The 19696-nt window shown below is 41.1% G+C and overlaps 1 protein-coding gene across 1 annotated transcript in view; it reads right to left on the reverse strand.

The window, feature by feature from the left end:
- Nucleotides 1-7874: 7874 nt before the first annotated feature.
- The window catches only part of ANKFN1 (ankyrin repeat and fibronectin type III domain containing 1), a 174278-nt gene continuing 162456 nt past the window's right edge, over nt 7875-19696 (reverse strand). The window contains exon 19 of the mRNA XM_060646482.3: nt 7875-8883. Within this exon, the coding sequence (XP_060502465.1) occupies nt 8087-8883 (797 nt within the window). The 3' untranslated portion in view covers nt 7875-8086. The remainder of the gene's footprint in view (nt 8884-19696) is intronic.

Below are 19696 nucleotides of genomic sequence, written 5' to 3' on the forward strand. Positions count from 1 at the left end.
GCCTGATGGGGAAAATAGTGTGTGCAAAAGTTGGCCTTATTGGGCACTGGAATAAGAGTTTTTTGCAGGTTTTCTGGGTCCAGAAAACTCAGAGGGTTCAGCTGGGATAGGTGACCTTCCCAGTCATGGTGCTCAGTTGCTGTGCGTGCTATCGCGACACTTAGGTGAGTGCTGGCTGTCTGGAAGTATGTGCTGTATGATAAGAAAAAGTGGATTTCTCCCCAGGCCCTTTGCTTGCTTCCTTCTGGGGTGTGCTGACCTCAGTCAAAGCATTCTGGAGACCGTGTGTGGGATGGGGGGGTGCAACTTCTCACAAAGTCCTAAAGAAATACTTTTGAGGCACCCTAAAGGAGAAACCGAGCCATTTTATTTTATGTTTTCAAAGGATTTTTAATAGTTTATTTATTTATTTTTGAGAGAGAGAGAGAGAGAGAAAGAAAGAGAGAGAGAGAGAGAGAGAGAGCATGAGCAGGGGAGGAGCAGAGAGAGAGAGAGGGAGAAAGAGAATCCCAAGCAGGCTCCACGCTTTCAGCACAGAGCCTGATTTGGGTCTTGATCTCACAAACCGTGAGATCATAGCCTGAGCCAAAATCAAGACTTGGACACTTAGCCAACTGAGCCACCCAGGTGCCCCATCCGAGCCATTTTAGAGAGGCTCAGGCTGGCAGTCATTTGGAAAGTCCTTTGAGTCCATTTATTTATGGAGTAATTAAACAATTTGTGGGGATTAACATGATTTTAAGAGATCTCTTCATCAGTTTATCACCCTTTCTGGGGTATTTGTGCCGGGAGCTGTGAAATGTGTTGAGGAGGTGATGAGCAAACAAAGAGGCAGTTGCCTTTGGCTTATAGACTCTTACCTAGAGTACAACTGGTGCCTAACTTCCTCTAGTCTGTATCTAACACCAGTCCCTTCTGTGGCCTCCACCTGAATTCAGTAATTGACATAACTATGACAAGATAAGGAATATTATCATTATTGCTTTTATTATTATTGACAGAAGAAAGAGCATTATGCAAATGTGAGAATGCCATAGGCTACCTGAAAAGGAAATGCAATCTCACAGTCAATAAATTATTACAGAGATCTCACTTATTTGACAGATAATATTGGGCAAGAGAATTTCCTTAAGATTTTTTTCCCCGTCACTGTAAATTGATTAGAAACTCCCTCTTTAAATTTGCCTAATTCCCTAACCTAATTTTTCAAATTATTATTATAGAGAAGAAGGAGTTGTTTCTTGTTGGCAGATAGAAATACTAGGTGTTGTTGCCTGGCATAGCTCGTCAAAAGGCAAAGCGTTCAGGGAAGGCACACTTCTTACCTAGCAGCTTGATTCTGAAAGGCCTCCCCATTCTGCCCCTCCCCCAATGCCTCCCCAGGAGTGTTCATAGAGGAAAGAGGATATTAAAGAGCAATGTCATCTGTTTGGTTTGAAAAAGAAGGTAAACTTTTATTCAAAGACAGAATTAGGAAAAGAAAGTAATGGTTTGCTTAGAAAGATGACAATTTACATAGGGAAAACAGCACATTTGGCCAGGACAACAAAACAGCCCTCTGAGGCTGTCAGGAAAGCCGACCACAAACATGCCAATAAAGAGTTGAATTTGTGTGTGTGTTTGTGTGTTTGTGTGTGCGTGTGTGTGTGTGTGTGTGCGCGCGTGTGCATGCCTGTGCATATTTAAAAGAATTCTGTAAAATAGCGTAAGACAAAAACATGGTCCAAAGCAGCACATTCCTGGCCTTGGGAATTCAGGAGAACCTTTGTGCAGGTTCCTGCAGTTCTTTGCAGTGTTCTCAGAAACAGAAGAAATCTCAAATCTCAGCCAGAGGGAGTAGGGGTAAGGGAGGAGCCTCGTGAGTTTGGAAATAAAGGGATAGAGAAATAGGAGGGCACATGCAGAAATGCACTGAAGACATTTAAACATGCATGCGGTGGAGGAAGGAGCAAGGTTCAGGTGTCCAAGCTCCTGGATGCAAGTAGGTGAGAATATTTGCCATTGGCAGCCTGCTGCTGTATTTTCAATACTTGGCAATAACTAGGTATGCAAGAGAAATTGCCCAAAGGCTATTGATCAGTCAAGGGCCAACTGGTCAGATTTTTCTGATAATTGTGAAAACGATGCCCCAAATAATAACTCTTCCAAAGTTTCAGCAAGAAGTTTTTAAAAGCTGAGGCTAAAAAATGTGTGTCTTCATTGAGACTTGGAAAAACCAGCAGGTAAGCCAATTGCTGACAATTCTATTAGTTTATTACTTAATTGACATTTCTCCACACTGAAGACAGAGGGCTTGGAACCTGTCCTTGAAACAGCAAACCATCTTATGAAGAATCAAAAATATTTTTGACTTCTCCTATGAACTATATTTCAATAACATCAGGTTAGATATAAAGTATATTAGTATTATTTAATGCTTATGAAATAAAGTCATTCCCTCTGATAGCTAAGATTTCTTCTGTTGACAATTTTTCTTTCAAATACAATTAGGCATGTAGGAAATTATCAAAAATACTTGCCATTAGAAAAATTATCTTAATTCTTGTTAACCCTTGACCTCTTCTTATAAATTGGTAGGTTGAAGAGGCATGCATTTTACCAGTGTTGATTTTGATCGAGTGTACTGGCCATTTACAATATCCATTTAAAATGTTCAAATAGTTTGCAAATGTGCATACTACAAAATATTATTGTTTCAAGAGTAGAGGTCACGTTTAATACACCTTACATGATTCATCTGTACATTTACAGAGGTTTAAAGCACACAAAATTGTGCAGATAATGTACCGAAGTCTAAACTTTTACATACACTCAGTTGCATACGTAGCAACAAGATACATTAAGTTCTGAACAAATAACCAATGATCAGCCAAATCACTATGTACACATGAGGCAGGAAGCAGTTAAACACTGCCTAATAGAATGTCAAAAAATTACTTTTTCTATGAAACAGCCCTCCCCCACTACACACACACACACACACACACACACACACACACACTCATATACACTTCTTTTTTCTATCACAACCATTAAACTGATGCTTGTGGCCACGTAGATGGGATATCCCCAAACATCTGGTTGGTCACAGGGCAAGAAGTAACACAGCAACTCAGACAGACTTGAGAGAAAAATTTGCCAGATTTGGTTTTTATAAATCAGCTACCAGTTACTGTGAAAGCATATTCAGATTTTCATGTCGTGGACTGAAGGAAGAGGACCAAAGGGCATTAACTAATAGCTTGATAACATTTGCCACTAAGTTAAATACTGGCTTTTGCTAAAATAAAAAAAAAATGTGTATATCTGGAGGGGAAGGACCCTGGGGTGATATTTAAAACAACCACAACAAACCTCCTACATCCTTTATCAAAATAGAATATTTTCACAATAGACTGTGAAACCTATTTGATGGTTAAACAAAACCAACTGTCTTTTTGAATAACTATTTTACAAATTCATTAATAATGGAAATAGAAGAAATAATTGAAAAAACCCACAAATATAACCACTGGGTACAGATGTGGTGGAAAAACCAGAGACCCGAAATATGGCAAAATCAGTGCTTCATAAACAGTCAATGGATTTTTCTAAAAATACTTTTTGCTAATGGCAAAGTTCAACACCTCAGAAAAACTCTGAATTAGGATCTTAGAATAAGTTTCCAAACTGCGCAACATAGTTTCAAATACACTACCCTTGTTGTTTGTAAGGCCTTGTTGAAGTTTAGCTTAACAGTCATAAGCCATGTGTTTGAACATCTTATGAGAGGGGGCCGGCAAAGAAACAAGTTTTTCCCTTGTTCACTCTACTACCTATGAAGAGGTATCATTGCTTTCCAAACAGCTCCCTTAAATTTTTCCTTAAAGGTATGACCAGGAGGAAAAAAAAAAAAAAAAAAGTTTCAGGTTTGCGTCACTGAATCATCTGGGAAAATATTTAGACTTGTTAAAGTGATGATGTAGCCCTTTCAATTCTCTGAGAGTGTTCTCTTGTTAATTGATAACTACCCTCTCTGATTGGTATGTTACAATTCAATAAACAAACATACCAAGAGATGCACACCCCCGGCTGTAGCTCTGCTACAGACAAACTGGAGAGAACCGTCAGGTAATGGCATCATCTTTCCAACAGTATCAGTTTTAAGAAGCCAGTGACTTCTGTGTGCTGTTGACATAACTAGGGAACTTGAGTCCACTGCAGACCCCTTAGCAGCTTGAGTTGATAGTTCTCCAAGAGAAAGTGAGTACGGCTTGGGTGGAGTGGGGGGGGGGGGGGCAAGGGGTTGGGATTTTCTAGTATGCCTCTTTGTCTAAAGTTGCTGTCTTCAAGGGAAGAGGTGAGCAGTCCCCAGAGTGTACCTTTGTGTGGCAGGATAACAATAAATGAGAGGCCAGTCCTCTTTCCCACTTGTCTGGCACGATCTCCTGGCAAGGATAGGGTGGGTGCTTGCCAGGTGGCTCCCAGACAAGGTCTTTTTAGGGGAGTACAACAAGGCTTCAGTCATTGCTTTTCATAAAGTGCTTTGGGATCCTTCAGGAATGGGGGCTGGAGGAATATTATTACTAACTGGCTTCAACTTTCAAACCAAATGGAACCATTCTATCCAGTGTAATTATTGCTTTGAGCATTAGTGAATGTTCTTAAAATGGAATGGGTCTCATCTTTAAGTACCCACTTCTTAAAATACCCACTCCCTAGAGTAAATGTTTTTAATTACTGTCTCCCAGTTCCCCTCACCAATTAAGAGGATGTGACAGCCTTGTAAATGGTTGCCAAGCATATACATTGGAGACTTGCATTTTCCAGGCTGTCTTCCCTTCTCAATAGCCAGCAAGAGTGAAATCAATGATCTCTAGCCCAACATGCCCTATGTCAGCCTGGCTGAGGAGACAGGCTTTTGCCTTTTCTAAAACATCAAAGGGAAGATGTACAGTGAGGATGGCTACACTCCTATCAGATTGTGAGCTCCTTGTGGCCTGGGAGTATGTTTCATACTTTGTTCTTTTGTTCTCTGTGGGACTTAGAATAGAGACAGGGACATGTGAGAGGGCCCTGGTCAACAACTTTTGAGCGTTTTCACAAATGATGAGAGCTGGATAACACAAGTGAGAGTTAAGCATGGTAGAAAAGTTATGGAAAAGAAGACCTGGGACAGGAATATTTCCTCCAGAGGCTCCCAGTGTGGACTTAAAAAAAAAAAAAAAAAAAAAAAAAAGACAAAAAGTTCATCATATCCAAAGCATAACAAAGCCATCAAGATAAAATAAAACAAATAAGCAAACAAAAAACTCCTCAGATGTTGTAAAGTGTCTGTAATGAGTGGCCTGGACAAATGAATAAAGTATTGTGAATTAGAGAACATAGTTGTCCCTCACAGGAATCTAGAACAGGCTCACAAGATGTTGCAAAGTGGAGGTACAAGTGAAGGAAACCTGCTTGAACAAATGGCTAATTACTGAGGATATAACATCCACTTCTGTATAGGAATATTGCTAGGAAGATGCATTTTCAAGTGGACTATGCCCATTGAAATTGAATGTGCATTATTCATTTCATGGGAATGCATCTCTTTTCCTCATAGAAGGTAAAAAAATAAACCATGTTCCCAATATCAGTTAGTGGGTTTGGATTTAATGCAATTTTACTTCATGAGTCATTATTTGGTCCAATGTGCCAGAATCTGAGGGTCCAGAAGGGTGGGTTGGTCTCTGCTTTTGCTGCCTGCTGAATGCCTCCCATCTAATTCACAGTCACAAATTTTGTTTCATGCCACCAGACAGGTCATGATCAGAGAATCACTTGGTTTCTTAGTTTTGGCAATTCCAGCATTCAACATATATAATCTTGTCCTATAATTAGAAATAAATAGAAATTGAGTGCAGGTGACTGTCATTCTTGTTATTAAAGGGGAGTCATGTGGTATGTAATTTTAAGTGACATTTCTCTAAATTTGCCTTTTAAGTAACTTAGCTTAGATGCCTGTTATGTGAAATTTGTATTTCCTGGCAACAAGGAGCTCTGTGATAATGGAAATCTGTTAGGTAAAGGTTGAGAAAAGGGGTCGAATTTGGAATTAAAAGAGATAATCTACAAATTCTGTAAGTAGTCTACAGTCGATCAAAAGTTGACTTTTGATAGGTGTGTACCAATTCCCAATGGGCCAACCTACTATAAAGGGAATGGTTCCAGGTTTTGACCCTAACTCTGAGACTAAAGTGGCTCTGTGACCTTGAGCAAGTCACTTAACCTCTCTCGGCTTTAATTGACTCATCTGTAAACAAACGCAAGCACTTAGACTAATTTTATGGTCCTTTCTAACTCTAATACTCCATATACATAGAGTTCACTCAGAACAGAAGAAAACTGCATTTTAAAATCCTTGCAGGCATAGAAAAGAAGCCACAGTGATTCTGCTCAAGATTCTCTGCGGTGGGGGGGTGGGGGGATGGGGGGTGGTGGTTCACTGAGTATAAAATCTCTTAAAAAAATAAAGATTGAGCTCTGGGCTTTAGTTTTCTAATGACCATAGGCCATGGGCCAAATCTGTACCTTTCCACCAGGGTAATTATTTATGTTTAAATCAAATGTTTTAAAAATGGAAGGGATCGGAATAACATTGTGAACAGGGGACTTTGTATGAACTCCCATGAGGAGGAATGGTAGAACTGTGAGGACAGGGGTAGGGCCCATAAAGAGCAATATTTAACCAAAATGCCTGTGAAGCAGAAAAGGACCATTTAGAATATCAGTAAACTGAATGAGTTTTGGCTCCAGGAAATGAGAGAAGGCTCATGCCTTTTTGGAATATGCAGTGTGATTTCTCTTTGATTTGGGTTTCTCATTTGTGAGAAAGGCAGGTGGGAGGCACTGAGACCAAAACACTTTTTTCAGGTGTCTCTAAGCAGTTTCGGAACCATTGACAGGGACTTCTGTCCCTGAGGATTTTCCCTGAGGCCAATGGGCCAGCTGATCTCAGAGCAAAGTGGACTTTGGAAGGGGTGAACTGAAAAGGGGAAGCCAGCAACCCAAGCCCTGGGCAATCTGTCCCATGACCTGTGATGTAGGGGTGAGTAAATGTGCCAGTGTGTCTGTAAGGACTTCATCAGCTGCCTGGCCATATCTGAAGGGCACTTTCTCATTCAATGACAATTCCATCACCTAAGAATCTAAGCAGATCCACTATCATTTTCAGAGACAAAGCCCCATGGACTTACTTATCTTAGGATTGTAGAAAAAATGCATTTTTGCCCATCTTTCTCTCCCACTCTCTGTCTTGTCTTTAACTGAGGCTTTCACTTAATTCAGCTATCTCCTTGCACCCTGAATAATACAAGGACCATTTTCATGCTTGAACGGGAACTGAGTGTGCAGGAAGTCCTGCTTCCTGCCCTGTTTTACCTTTGCAAGACAAAGCTAGAAGCAAAGCATCCTCTACTTTTGCTTCTGGTGATTTCCACAGAGCACTAAATGAAGAAAAGATCTGTTTTAGGCCTACCATCAGTGCTGATGGATAAATTTGATTTGGGGACCAACTGAGAACCCTGCACTTTGGAATGACTTGGTTTAGCTGACTGGGAACCCAGGTCAAGTCCACTTGACTTTGTGCCCTGAAGACGCAACCTGCGCTTCTTTCCCTTAAACTCTTCTGAAGGTTTAGAACGGAAGGAAAAACAATGTTAATCTTATTTTCATCTCTAGAACTCCTCCCCATCAGTCACAAATTCAAGAAAGAGCCCTAAACCCAAAGGTCAGATTACAGAGCCGGCTGCAGAACTGAGGGTGGCTCTTTAGGCTGCCCTACTTCAGCCATGGGTGCCCCTAAATAGTCCAGGACTCCATGTTGACACAAAAGTTCTTGTGTGCCCTGAACCGGGAACAACACTGGCAACTCTCACTTCCACCTAACTGTATCCAAAAAAAAAAAAAAAAAAAAAAAAAAGGGACTTGAACCTGTAACCTTTGGAATTTTAACATTTCAAACCATTTGAAAAGGGTTGGGGACACAGTGGGGGCCGGGCTGGAGGGAGAGTGATGGAGAATGCAGGGATTTGCTGTGGATCAGGACAGCCAGTTGCAGGACTCCCTAAAGCATGCTGCTGAGTATTTCTGACACGGGGGAGGTGGTGGGGCCTTCGGGGCTCATCTCCGGGCCGGTGGGGCTGGGTAGGGCCGAGTGGCCCCCGGGGGGCGGGCTCAAGGCAGCCCAGGGCTTTGCGTCCACCAGGGCCGCGGGGTAGGGCTCCACGTAGATGCGACGTACCGCAGGCCTCGCATCCTGGAGGCTGCTCTTCCCCTCCTCAGGGAGGCTTGCGGCGTGGGCCAGAACCAGGCCCCGGGACCCAACGGGGGCAGGTCCCAGCCGCTCGGCCTCCGCGGGCTCCTGGGCCAGGGCGCAGGCCCGAGACACGTGCTGCGTGTAAACGCCGTCGGAGAGCGAGAGCGATTGCGTCTTGCTGTGCATGCGCAGCCAGCGGTGGTGGCGGCTGAAGCCGCCGTAGTGCTGGTGCTTAGCCGGCTTCCGCTTTCCCAGGAAGCCCAGCGGCGGCCTGGCGCTCGGCGCCATCTTGGCGTGGTTCTTGGGAGTGAAGCCGGTGAGGGTCAGGCTGTGGAGGACTTCGGCGCACGAGTGGTCGGGATCCGGCCCCGGGGGCCGGCCTTGGGGGTCCTGGCCCGATCCCAGAGGACTCTTCATGTCGTGCACCTGCAGAACGTCGGGGGCGCTGCCACTTAGGCCGCTGAGAGCCTGCTGGGCGATATCCTGTGATGACAGGTAGACCAGGTCCAGGTCTCGGGGGCTCAGGGCATCACTGGAGTCGTAGTCGCTGTCAGTGGGGAGGAAGACTTCTGAGCAGCCTTCTTCATCAGAGCAGGGCTGTGAGTCTACAGAGCCAGAGACCCAGGTTAGAAAAGAGAGAGAAACTCTTAGCCGGGGCCTGCTTCTTGGGCATAGTATCCATGTGGTTGAGCCCTCCCCACCCCTGTGCCTAGAAGGGTCCTGTGCTTTGTTAACGGTCTGCCTCTTGAAGGTAGCAATCATTTTTGAACAAGGGACCCCACGCTTTGGTTTTGCACAGGGCTCTATAAATTATGTAATGAGTCCTGTGCTTAGCTTAAGGGAAAGGGAGAGGAACTCGGGACAGGTCCAACCTGGACAGCGGCAGAGGGGAACGTGCCCTTATTCTCCCTGTACGCTTTTATTATTTGCTGGGCTTGTACAGCAAATACAATGAAAGTTATTGTACAGAGGATGAAACAGTTTAAAAAAATGCATGCTACTCATTTATTCATTTCCTATCCTTATTTCAGAGATGAGCTTTGCATTCGATAAAGTAGCAGGAACTTAAAAGGGGGAGGGAAGAAGAGGTGGAACTATGGGGATTGAAGTCTGGGAAACAGTTTCAGATCTTAGCTGTCCTCCACCTACTTGTTCTGTGATCTTGGGAAGGTTACTTAACTTCTTTGAGGTTCAGTTTCTTTATCTGTAAAATGGGAATGATAATAGAACTTCTTACCTAGGATGACTAAGGTATAAATCAATTATGTTTATAAATATTTACCTAGTTGTCAGGTGTTTAAAAATGAAAAAAAAAAAGGCCAAAGAAAAAACAAAAACAGAAGTAAAATGACAGGCAGAAATAAGCCTCAAAGTGCATACTATAGTGACCATAAATGAGCCACAACTTTAATTCTAAAGATATTTATCATTTAATGCACTCATTATTTATATCTATCCCCCCCCCCCCCCCAATCAGATGGTATGTTACTGTGGAGCAAGGATGTCTTAAAAATGCTTTGAATTCCCACAGAACTCATCCCAACATAGGTAGTTGGTACATACATGCTAATTTAAAAACATGCAAGTTCTCTTAAAAAGAAAAACTGCTAATCTACAAATCAGGCAATCTCAATAAAAAAAAAAATCTCTGTAGGATTTTTGAAAGGAATTTAGTAAACTGATGTTTAAAGTCACCTGGAAGAGAAAATTTATGAGAACAGCCAGCTTTTTTTTTTAAGTTTATTTATTTTGAGAGACAGAGAGAGAGAGTGAGCGAGCTTGTGAGTGCTCACGGGAATGGTATAGAGGCAGAGAGAGGGAGAGAGAGAATCTTGATCCCATGAATTGTGAGATCATGACCTGAGATGAAATCAAGAGTTGGAGGCCTAACTGACTGAGCCACTCAGGTGCCCCCCACCCTTTTTAAAAGATACAATAGGGAGGAGCCTGATTTCTGATTTACCAGATATCAAAAAATACTACGGAGTTTTGACAACTAAAACTTTGTAGTATTGGTGTACAAATGGGCAGATGGATTTATAGAACAGAAAAGTAAAGTCCAGAAATAGTTTTAATTCTGTGTGATAATTTAACATATGGTAAAGATAATATTCCAAAGTAAGGGAGTAGATAGATAGATCTTCAGGATATAGTGTTATCCCTTTAGTAAAATAATTAGAGAAAATCCTACCTTATAGCATATATAAAAATAAATTTCATGCAGCTTAAATGTAACAGGCAAACCCTTCAAGTAATAGAAGACAATATGTTTGTAATTTTGCAGTGGCAGGGTCTTTGTAAGCAAGACAAAATCCCAGAAGTCAGAGAATTGGCTGCTAAATTTGACTACATCAGAGTTTACTACTTTGTAAAACAAATGATACTATAAACAAAGTAAAACAGTAAGGGATAGATTGGAAGAAAACTGTGATAATATGTATAACAAAAGATTAATAACCAGAATATGTAAAGAACTTCTCTAAATCCATAAGAAGACCATCCAGATGGGCAGATGATAACCAGTCCTTCAAAGAATAATTAATACAAATGGTCAATAAACATAATAAAGATGTTCAACCTAGATAGACTATCATTACTAACTAGGTGGTAGTTAGGGAAATGCAGGTGGAAACAACAAGGCATGTTTTTGCCTATCAGATTTGCTAAAAATGAAAAGAGGGATACTCTCATGTGTTGTTGATGTGTGGGAAGTCAGGGATGCTCATATAGTGATGGGGGATCAACTAGTACCGTTCTGCCAATAGCATTTTTAAGTAGACGATATTAAAAATGTGCATATCATTTGTCCCAGCAAGTTCTTTTTTAGATATCTATGTTTGAGAAATTGTCACTGTGTATACACGGAGGCATTTACAAGCTGTTTACTGCAGTGGGATTTGTAATAGTGAAAACAAGAAACAATCCTGTGGCTGAGACTGCTGTGAGGGAAGACTTAGAGGCACCAAAGTATTAGGAAAAGAAAAATCACTTAAGAAAAATAGCTTACTTGCAAAGTTCTGTGAGGGAGTCCAACTTCAGGACTGGCTTGCTGATTAAAAAATACAACAGGTATTTAAAGTAAAAACCCACAGGAATACAAGGTTATAGTTACTTTGTTCATGGTGGGAAATCGGACATGGTTATCATAAGAATATTGCAGACTCCAGGGAAAAATTTTGTTTTGTAAGGGAATTAGTAATTTACACAAACAGGATTAAAGCTTCTTCTATTTTAGGAAGTAGAACCAGATGTAATCCTTTTCTTTTCTTTCTTTCCTTCTTTCTTGGCTTGTTTGTTTATTTCAAGGTCAGGTTGTGAAGTGCTTCATTTTCTTTTCTTTCTCTTTTTCCTGACTATGGAAGATGATGTGTGTGCTTACTCATTGGCAGGGCAAGATTTCAGTTTTTCTCTCTAACTGCTGGCTGCTACCCAATATCTATTATCCTTTTTTGGTTACAAATCTTAAATTTCCTTTGAGACAGCAATGCACTCATGTGAAAGACTGAATTTTTCAGCTTCCCTTTCAGCTAGGTATGGCCATATAACTAAGTTCTGGCCAGTGATGTAGAACTGAAAGTGTTGTGTGAAACTTCTGGAAGTCTGCATAAAGGGAGCTGGCTTAGCTCTGAGGTAGGCCCCTTTTTTTTTTTCTCTTTCCTTTCAGTTGCCTGTAACAAGATGTTGGCTAGGCTCATAAGGCAACCTTGGGAAAAAAAGCCATATGCTAGTGTGGTGGAGGTGAAAAATGGAGCATGGAGTCTGAAGACCATGGAGTCCACATACCAACAATGAATTGTCTACGTGCGGGCTTCTTTCACACGAGAGAAATAAAGTATCTTGTGTTTATGACACTCCTTTTGGATTTTCCGTAACATGGATCCAAACTTAATTCTAACTGATGCATACTAAATGTCTACTATCAGGAGAATAGGTTAAAACTTGGGGCACATCTGTATAGTGGAATATTATCCAGAAGCTACAAAGAATGAGATCAATCCGTATACTGTTCTTAAATAATGTCTACCAAAAAGGACTCCCTTTTCTACTTTTCTGGGTTCTACTCATCTGTTCAAGGTTTCCCTCAAAAACAGCCTTCTTTAAGAAGCATTCCTCAACTGCCCCAGAAAAGATTGCTGCCTTCTCTGCACTTCTCTAACATTTCTTGCTTTTATTGTCCTTTGGCACTTAGCCTGTATAGACTTGTATTATTAGTTGTCTTTTTTAATGCAAATATAACATCCTGGATTCCTGGTTAAATCAGAGCCCTCTTAGGGCAAATATATGTAATTCGTCCATTCATTCAACAATGAAGATTCTGTTTTGCTTGAGCTCCTGCTATAACAGAAACAGTGTGCTTGGTGCCAGAGTGAATATGAAATTAATAAGAAATGATCTGTCTCCAGGGAGTTTACTGTTGTAATGGAAGTATAGGGCATATATGCATCTATGAGACTGGTAGAACATACATTTTATAAGAGAAGTTTAGCAAATATGATGCAGGTTTATAGGAAAGAGATCACATTTCAGTGGGACAGGATTGATAAAATACTCCATCATCTTTTATTTATTTTTTCCTTCATGTAAATGAGATAACTGTTTGTTCATTTATTTATTTAGGGGGACGGAGGGAGGGAGGGAGCAGAGAGAGGGAGAGAGAGAATTTCAAGCAGGGTCCATGCTCAGCAAGGAGCCCGACATGGGGCTCGATCTCATGACGGTGAGATAATGACCTGAGCTGATACCAAAAGTCAGATGCTCAACAAATAAGCCACTGAGGCACCCCATAAATTAATTTATTTCTTCATCCTCTTTGAAAAAGTGGTTTAGGCAGCTATTAATAATAAATATGCAAATGATGAGAGGATTAGAAACCAGAGAAGAAGAGGAAACAGTACAAGTAGTCTTATTTGACTGTGATATGGGAACAGGAGGAATTTGGGAAAAGTGAGGCTACAAAAGTAAGATGCCAGCAGTTGCACTCTTGGGAATTTATCTTAGGAAAATTAAGACTATTTTCATGCAGGACTGTGTATGTGAATGTTCATAGCAATTTTATTTGTATTATCCCTAAACTGGAAGCTACCCAAATGTCCTTAAGTGAATGAATTGTTAAATAAACTGTGGTACATCCATTCTACAGAATACTACTTATCAATAAAAATAAAGAATTCAATTTATGTAACATTCATGAAATGATTATAGAGCTGGAGAATAGATAGTAGTAGCCAGGGGTAGGGATGGGGGGATGAGTAAGGGGGAACAGAAGGAGTTTTGTGGTGATGGTACAGTTGAATATTTTGGTTATGGTAGTGATTACCCAAGTACACATGTGATACAAGAGCTATACAAGGGAGCCTGAGTGCTTGTGTGCATCTGCATGCACATGGTTACACACATGCATGCACAAATGTGTATACATAACTAGTGAAATCTGGATAAGCTGTATGGATTGTACCAGCTTCTTGGTTTTGATATTGTACAAGAGCTGTGTAAGTTGATGATGTTGGAGAAGTTGGGGGAAGGGTACATGGGAATTCCTGTACATTTCTTTGCAACCTACTGTTTCTCTATTTCAAAATAAATGGCCAAAAGAGAGAATTTAATTTTTTAAAAGGTAGGGTGGAGCCAGAAGTGAGTAGTAAATCTTAGATAAGGATGGTACCTAATTTTGTACTCAGTGAGTAAGCTATTGAAGAATTTTGTACTCAATGAGTAGCTATTGAAGAATTTTGAAGAAGTAATTGACAAGAGGTGTGATTTAGGATAATTATGTAGCAGGTTGGATATAAGAGGAATTGGATGGAGAGGAAACAGACAGCAGGGAGGCCAATGAGAAGGCCGTGGTCCAAGCTATGTTTCTTTTAAATATTTATCTTGTTCAGGTTGAGGGGCTGTGTAAGAGTGGTGGTTATGTGGAGGAAAATAGAAATCCAGGAAAATTATTCAAAGATGTTTGCCAGGCATGTATTTTGTGCTAGGCAGATATGGTATCTGCTTTTACACAGTGCATAGAGAAAGGATTAAATAAGTAAAAAAAAAAAAAAAAAAAAAAAAACCCACATAAGATTAATTTCAGATAGTGCAAAGTTCTGTGAAGAAAATGAAACTGGGTTTCAGCTAGAGAGTGACTTGGGAGGAAGGTTCTTTTGCTAACGTAGCTAAGGGAGGAATCCCTGTAGAAAAGGGAGTCTAGGTAAGATGTTAATGATTGGAAGGAACCAGCTATGTGAAAGGTTGAGGAAAAAGTGCTCCAGACAACTTGGAGAGGCAAGTGTAAAGGCCCTGCAGTGACTAGCAGGTTTCAAGGCTTAGTGTCTGAATGATAGTATCAGCATTAAACCAGAGGAGTTAAATTGCATCAGGGTTAGGCAGTAGATTTGGGTTGGGTTGGGCAGTAGAAGAGATGGTAAATTTAATTTGGGACAGATTAAGCTTGAGAGGTTGGCCAAGATATCCCTGGAGGAGATGGGATGGAAGCCTGATGGGTTGCAAGGTTGGGGGAAGATGTTTGTGGATAGAGGAGGAACCACTGGAGAGGGAACTGTTAAAGATAGAAGAACGGTAGGTTAACAGACATAACAAGGAGTGGTCACTTGTGAGCACCAGTGCTGGCATTGGTTTTTGGTGAAAAAGTTGGAAGGACATGAGGTAGGGAAGAAGATAGATATAAAGAGATTTTCAAGTTAAAAGGAGTGAATTGGATAACGGCTTGGGCTGAACGGCTTTAATAATCTTAAAACAAGTTTTAGAGAGCACTTTTTCTCATCCTTTGTGAGAAAAATTGGGTACCGCCAGGAATAGGGTCTCAGGACTATCAGCTATTTTTGATGATGACAGCAACAGGTGCCATCGTTGTGATGAAGAAGAGAGGTTAACTGAAGATTTGAAACTGGGCTGGAAATAAGATCCAAAGAATTGACTTTAGTTGAACTTCCTTCTCTATCTGGTCAGTATTGTCTACTCAGCTGTCCACATGTATTCATTTGTGTCTACAATAGTAATGACATTTTCTTAGTGCTTACTGTGGGCCAGCCATTATGCTAAGTATTCTAGGTGCTTTATCCTATTTAATGCTTATAACAATTCTAATTTTGCAGATAAGAATACATACTAAAGCTTAGGCTTATTAAATTTTCTAATTCATGTACAGTTGGTAAGTAGCAGGATAGAAACTCGCCTGCAGATTTGTCTCCAAAGGCCTGCCATGCTCCTATGCACTTTAGCATTTTTTTTTTAACGTTTATTTTTGAGACAGAGAGAGGGAGCGCCTGGGCAAGGGGCAGACAGAGAAGGGGACAGAGGATCGAAAGTGGGCTCTGTGCTGACACTTAACCAACTGAGCCACTCAGGTGCCCCCACTGTAGCATTTTCATGGCTTTCCATGGAAGCTTCCTGAGGGCCGGGACCTCGTTACCTAATCTACTTTGTGTGGGACGCACACTGAGTTACGTTAATTCAACTTTTAGTAAGAGCTTCTTGATATTGCTGCTGTTAGAGAAACATGTTAAGTTTTATATTAGTTTCCTGGGGCTGCTACAGCAAATCACCACACACTGGGTGGCTTAAAACAACAGAAATTTATTCTCTCACAGCCCTGGAAGCCAGAAGTCTGAAATCAAGGTGTCATTTGTGCTGTACTCCCTCCCTCTGGAGGCTCTAGGGAAGAGTGCTTTCTTGCCATTTCCAGCTGTTGGTGTTCTTTGTGGGGCATCACTCCCATATCTACTTCTGTCTTCATATAGACTCTCTTCTGTCTCTTGTAAGGACACTTGTCATGGGATTTAGGGCCCACCCTGATAATCCAGGATGATCTCAAGATCCTTAATTACATCTGTACCTAGACCCTTTTTCCAAATAAGGTCACATTCACAGGTTATGGGGGTTCGGACACGAACATAATCATTTTAGGGCCACCATTAAATCCACCAGAAGTCTGATAGTAAATATGACTGTAACTATAAGCAATTGCTGAGGAGTTTGTGGCACTTTCTTTCCCTTTCCAGCCCACAGTCAGGTAAAACACTCTGCAAGAGCAGTTTATACTTTGACCTCTCAGCATACAAATAGTGAACATTTATTGTTTGCAGGGGACTAAGGAGTATATGAAGGTGTGCTTCAAAGGTCTGACCTTCTAATTTTCAATGGGGAATCATATTTTAAGACTCCCAGGAAGAGCCTGTGCTGATTTCTTCAGGTAAAGTTAGTTGCTCCGTTCTCTTGGCTCTTATGGCATTTTATATTTATATCTCTGTTACTGCATTTATCAAGGTTTATTATAAACTATTCATTTACATGTTTATCTCCATTATTGAACTATGAACTCCAGAAGGCATACACTATATCTTAATTTATTTCTGCTCAGTAAATGTTGAAGAAGTCAGGCAGTGAAGGAATGGACCAAAGAAGGAGTCAAGCAAAGGGGCATGCAGAATCTTCTGTATTTTCTAGATCATCTAATCTTAGCATTGACATTTGAGCAGGCCATGAGGATCTCCTAACGAGGCTGCAACTTAATTATCATTGTATTATTCGCTTCTTGTGCTATTTCTGTTGCATACAAAGCTTTCAGTAAAATAAGTTATGTTGAGTTGATTGAAACTAAAATAAATATTGAAATCTGGGAGCATAAATTGTGAGATTTGATTGCCTCTTAAAAACAATACTGAAAGCAGCCTGGAAAGAGCTAATTTACATAATCTGCCATAGAAATTCCTGAAAATAGTCACCTAAATTATTTTGTTTCATATTTGGTGATGCTTGACTTAAGGGTCAGCCTAGTTGTAGCAGAAAGAACAACTGTCTTAAAATCCGACAAACCTGGGCTGAAGTCCTATCTTGCTCCTTGACTGTGTATCTGATCTTGAGCAAATCACTTAGCCCCTCTGAACCTTTCTTCCTCTACAGCATGGTGGTATTATATTGCGTATCTTCACAGGTGCCAGGATGATTAAGTTAGATTGTTAGAAATACTTTAAGTGCCTTCCTACCCTTAAATACTGAGAAAATAACTAGAAAACGTTATCAAGAGGTGACTCATTAAAATATAGACCAGTAATCAGATAAACTTCAAGACTTTGCTGTGAGAATGCTGTTGATAATAAAGGAGAACAATAATCTCTTGTATGGTGTCTTGTGTTGGTGGTGATCTAGTTCAGTACTGTATTTCCTGACCTAGATTTAGCAGTGAATTTGTAAATGATATAACTAACTTCTTTACCATAGCTCCTAGGAGCAAGAGACATAGGCGATAAATTAAAAGAAGAGCTAGTTGTAACTGTCATAACCCAAGGGGAGGGAAAAAAGGCTTGGGTATGGAGTGGTAAATATTATCTTGTCGTTTCATGGACCCACAGTTGGGAAACACTGTTCTAGTAGGAATCTAAATATTTGACTTCCATGGTGGTTGTATTATTTATTATAAGACTTAGTGGAACCTATTGCTTAGAGTGGGATACCTCTCCCAGAACAAGCTGGGAAAATCTCCAGGATGCCAGCCAGGGCACTGAGGAGAGTTTCCAGGGACTTAGGCCACTGCCACTCCCTCCCTTCCTGGAAAAGAATGCAAAGTGCAGCTTCCATCCCCAGATCCAGGCCATATGCTCCATTAAGCATTGTAGGCACCTTGCCCAGTTGTTATTTTAATAAACCTGGTTGTGCTCCTCAATTTCCCTTACAGGGCCCACTGGGCAGGCTAGCATTGGTAGAACCTTGTGTTTCCCCTCTGACTGACCCAGGAGCTGTTTGATGAAAGTTCTGCCCATAGTATTAGTGCTGGCTTAGGAAGCTTGGCCTTTTTGCCATTGTAATGGGTGTTGCAATTCCTGGTCTCTGTGGCTCAGGCCAACAACAGCAGAGTAGAGTTGATGTGGATTTTGAGGGCGTTATGTAGAGATGACATTTCAGGAAAGAATAATTGATTTAAAGCTATTGCCTTTCTCTTAAAGGCAGGGGGCATGGCAGGACAGAAAGAAAGGAATAATAAGCAATATTTGCCCTAAAATCTATCTTCACATTTTTAATGTATCAGTGTCCAAAGTTGTACTTTTTTGTGTGCTTCATTGAATCTGTTTCCGCTGTGTTTGAGTAGAATTTAAATAATTTATAAATGAAGAATTTAAATAAATGGGGAGAACCTCGGGGATTTGTTCACCTTCTAATTTACCAAGAGAAATAACATCTTCAGATTCCTGCTGATTTTCTGAACTGTTTATACTGTAATGATCTTAAAATCATCTGGAAAAAGGTTACCAGATTGGAAGATCAGAATAATCTTCAAATGCATCTGAAGGAAACAACACCCCCCTCCCCTCTGTTGCCTCACCCATGTGTCACTAGGAGAAATAGCAGTATCGGAAAAAAAAATTGCTGCTGCCTGTGACCACTGTACCCACAGAAAAGGAGTGGGAGAGAAAATACACATGTGATGTACCAAATCATTCCACCCCCTGCCATGAGTTGCCTTTCTTAGGAGCCAACTTTCCCCCTTGGGTCCTTGGGAGATGCTTAATTTTAATTGACTCGGAGGAGTTCTACTTTGTGTTTGAAAACCACACAGAAATGGGAAGTTAAAGAGTTCCACTCCCCCCCCCCCCCGCCCCCCCCCCCCCCCCACACACAGATATACACAAACAAATCCAAGGTGCTCCACAGCCTTAAAACAGAATCTTGGGTTGGCAGGTTTGTGATAGGCTCTGTATTTCCAGCCAGCTCCTCAGAAGTTAGGTGAACCCTACCCACGCAGAACGGAATTGTATTGCAAAGTTTGCTCTCTGAGCAACCCACTGGAGATGTTTCTCTAAATTGGATTTTTTCCTCTTTGTAAATGGTTTCCAAATAAAAGTAGCCACACTAGTGCAGAGGCTAGAGTATGTAGGAGCAGATTTCATTGCTCTGAAATGCTTTTGCTTTTGTGAGGGGATCTGACCACTAAATGCTTCTCCAAGCTCTCAACTGTTTGCTTGTCACTGGGTTCCATTTTTCATTTGCTTCCCTCCACGTCTTTGTGTTTCACAGCCCATGGAATCTTGGCTTCAGAGAAATAAATGGACCCAAGAGAGAGTTATATTTTAAGGAACAGAATGATGATCACTCACATTTTAGATTAATAATAAAATCCAAATGTAATTGGCCAGATCCTCCCAGTAGAGAGTGCGTGTAACCTGTCATCTGGCCAATATGAGAGTTTGGCACTTCTGTGGCACAGGAGAGGCCACCCTCATACAGCCAAGGGGGACCTTCTTAGGACCCCATGGCCAAGAGAAGATGAAACTCTGGGAAAGTTGTGTGAGCAGAGGGCAGGTAAGGGCTATGAAGGTGGAAGTAGAATGGAAGAGCTGTTTGCAGATTTATGTAAATTGTTGGACAGCAGAGGGAATATCTATCCTGCCTTTTAAAAATGCGCTTTCAACCCCAGACCTC

Source organism: Panthera onca, chromosome E1, assembly GCF_046562875.1.
Source record: "Panthera onca isolate mPanOnc1 chromosome E1, mPanOnc1 haplotype 2, whole genome shotgun sequence".
In the NCBI taxonomy this organism is placed as follows: domain Eukaryota; kingdom Metazoa; phylum Chordata; class Mammalia; order Carnivora; family Felidae; genus Panthera; species Panthera onca.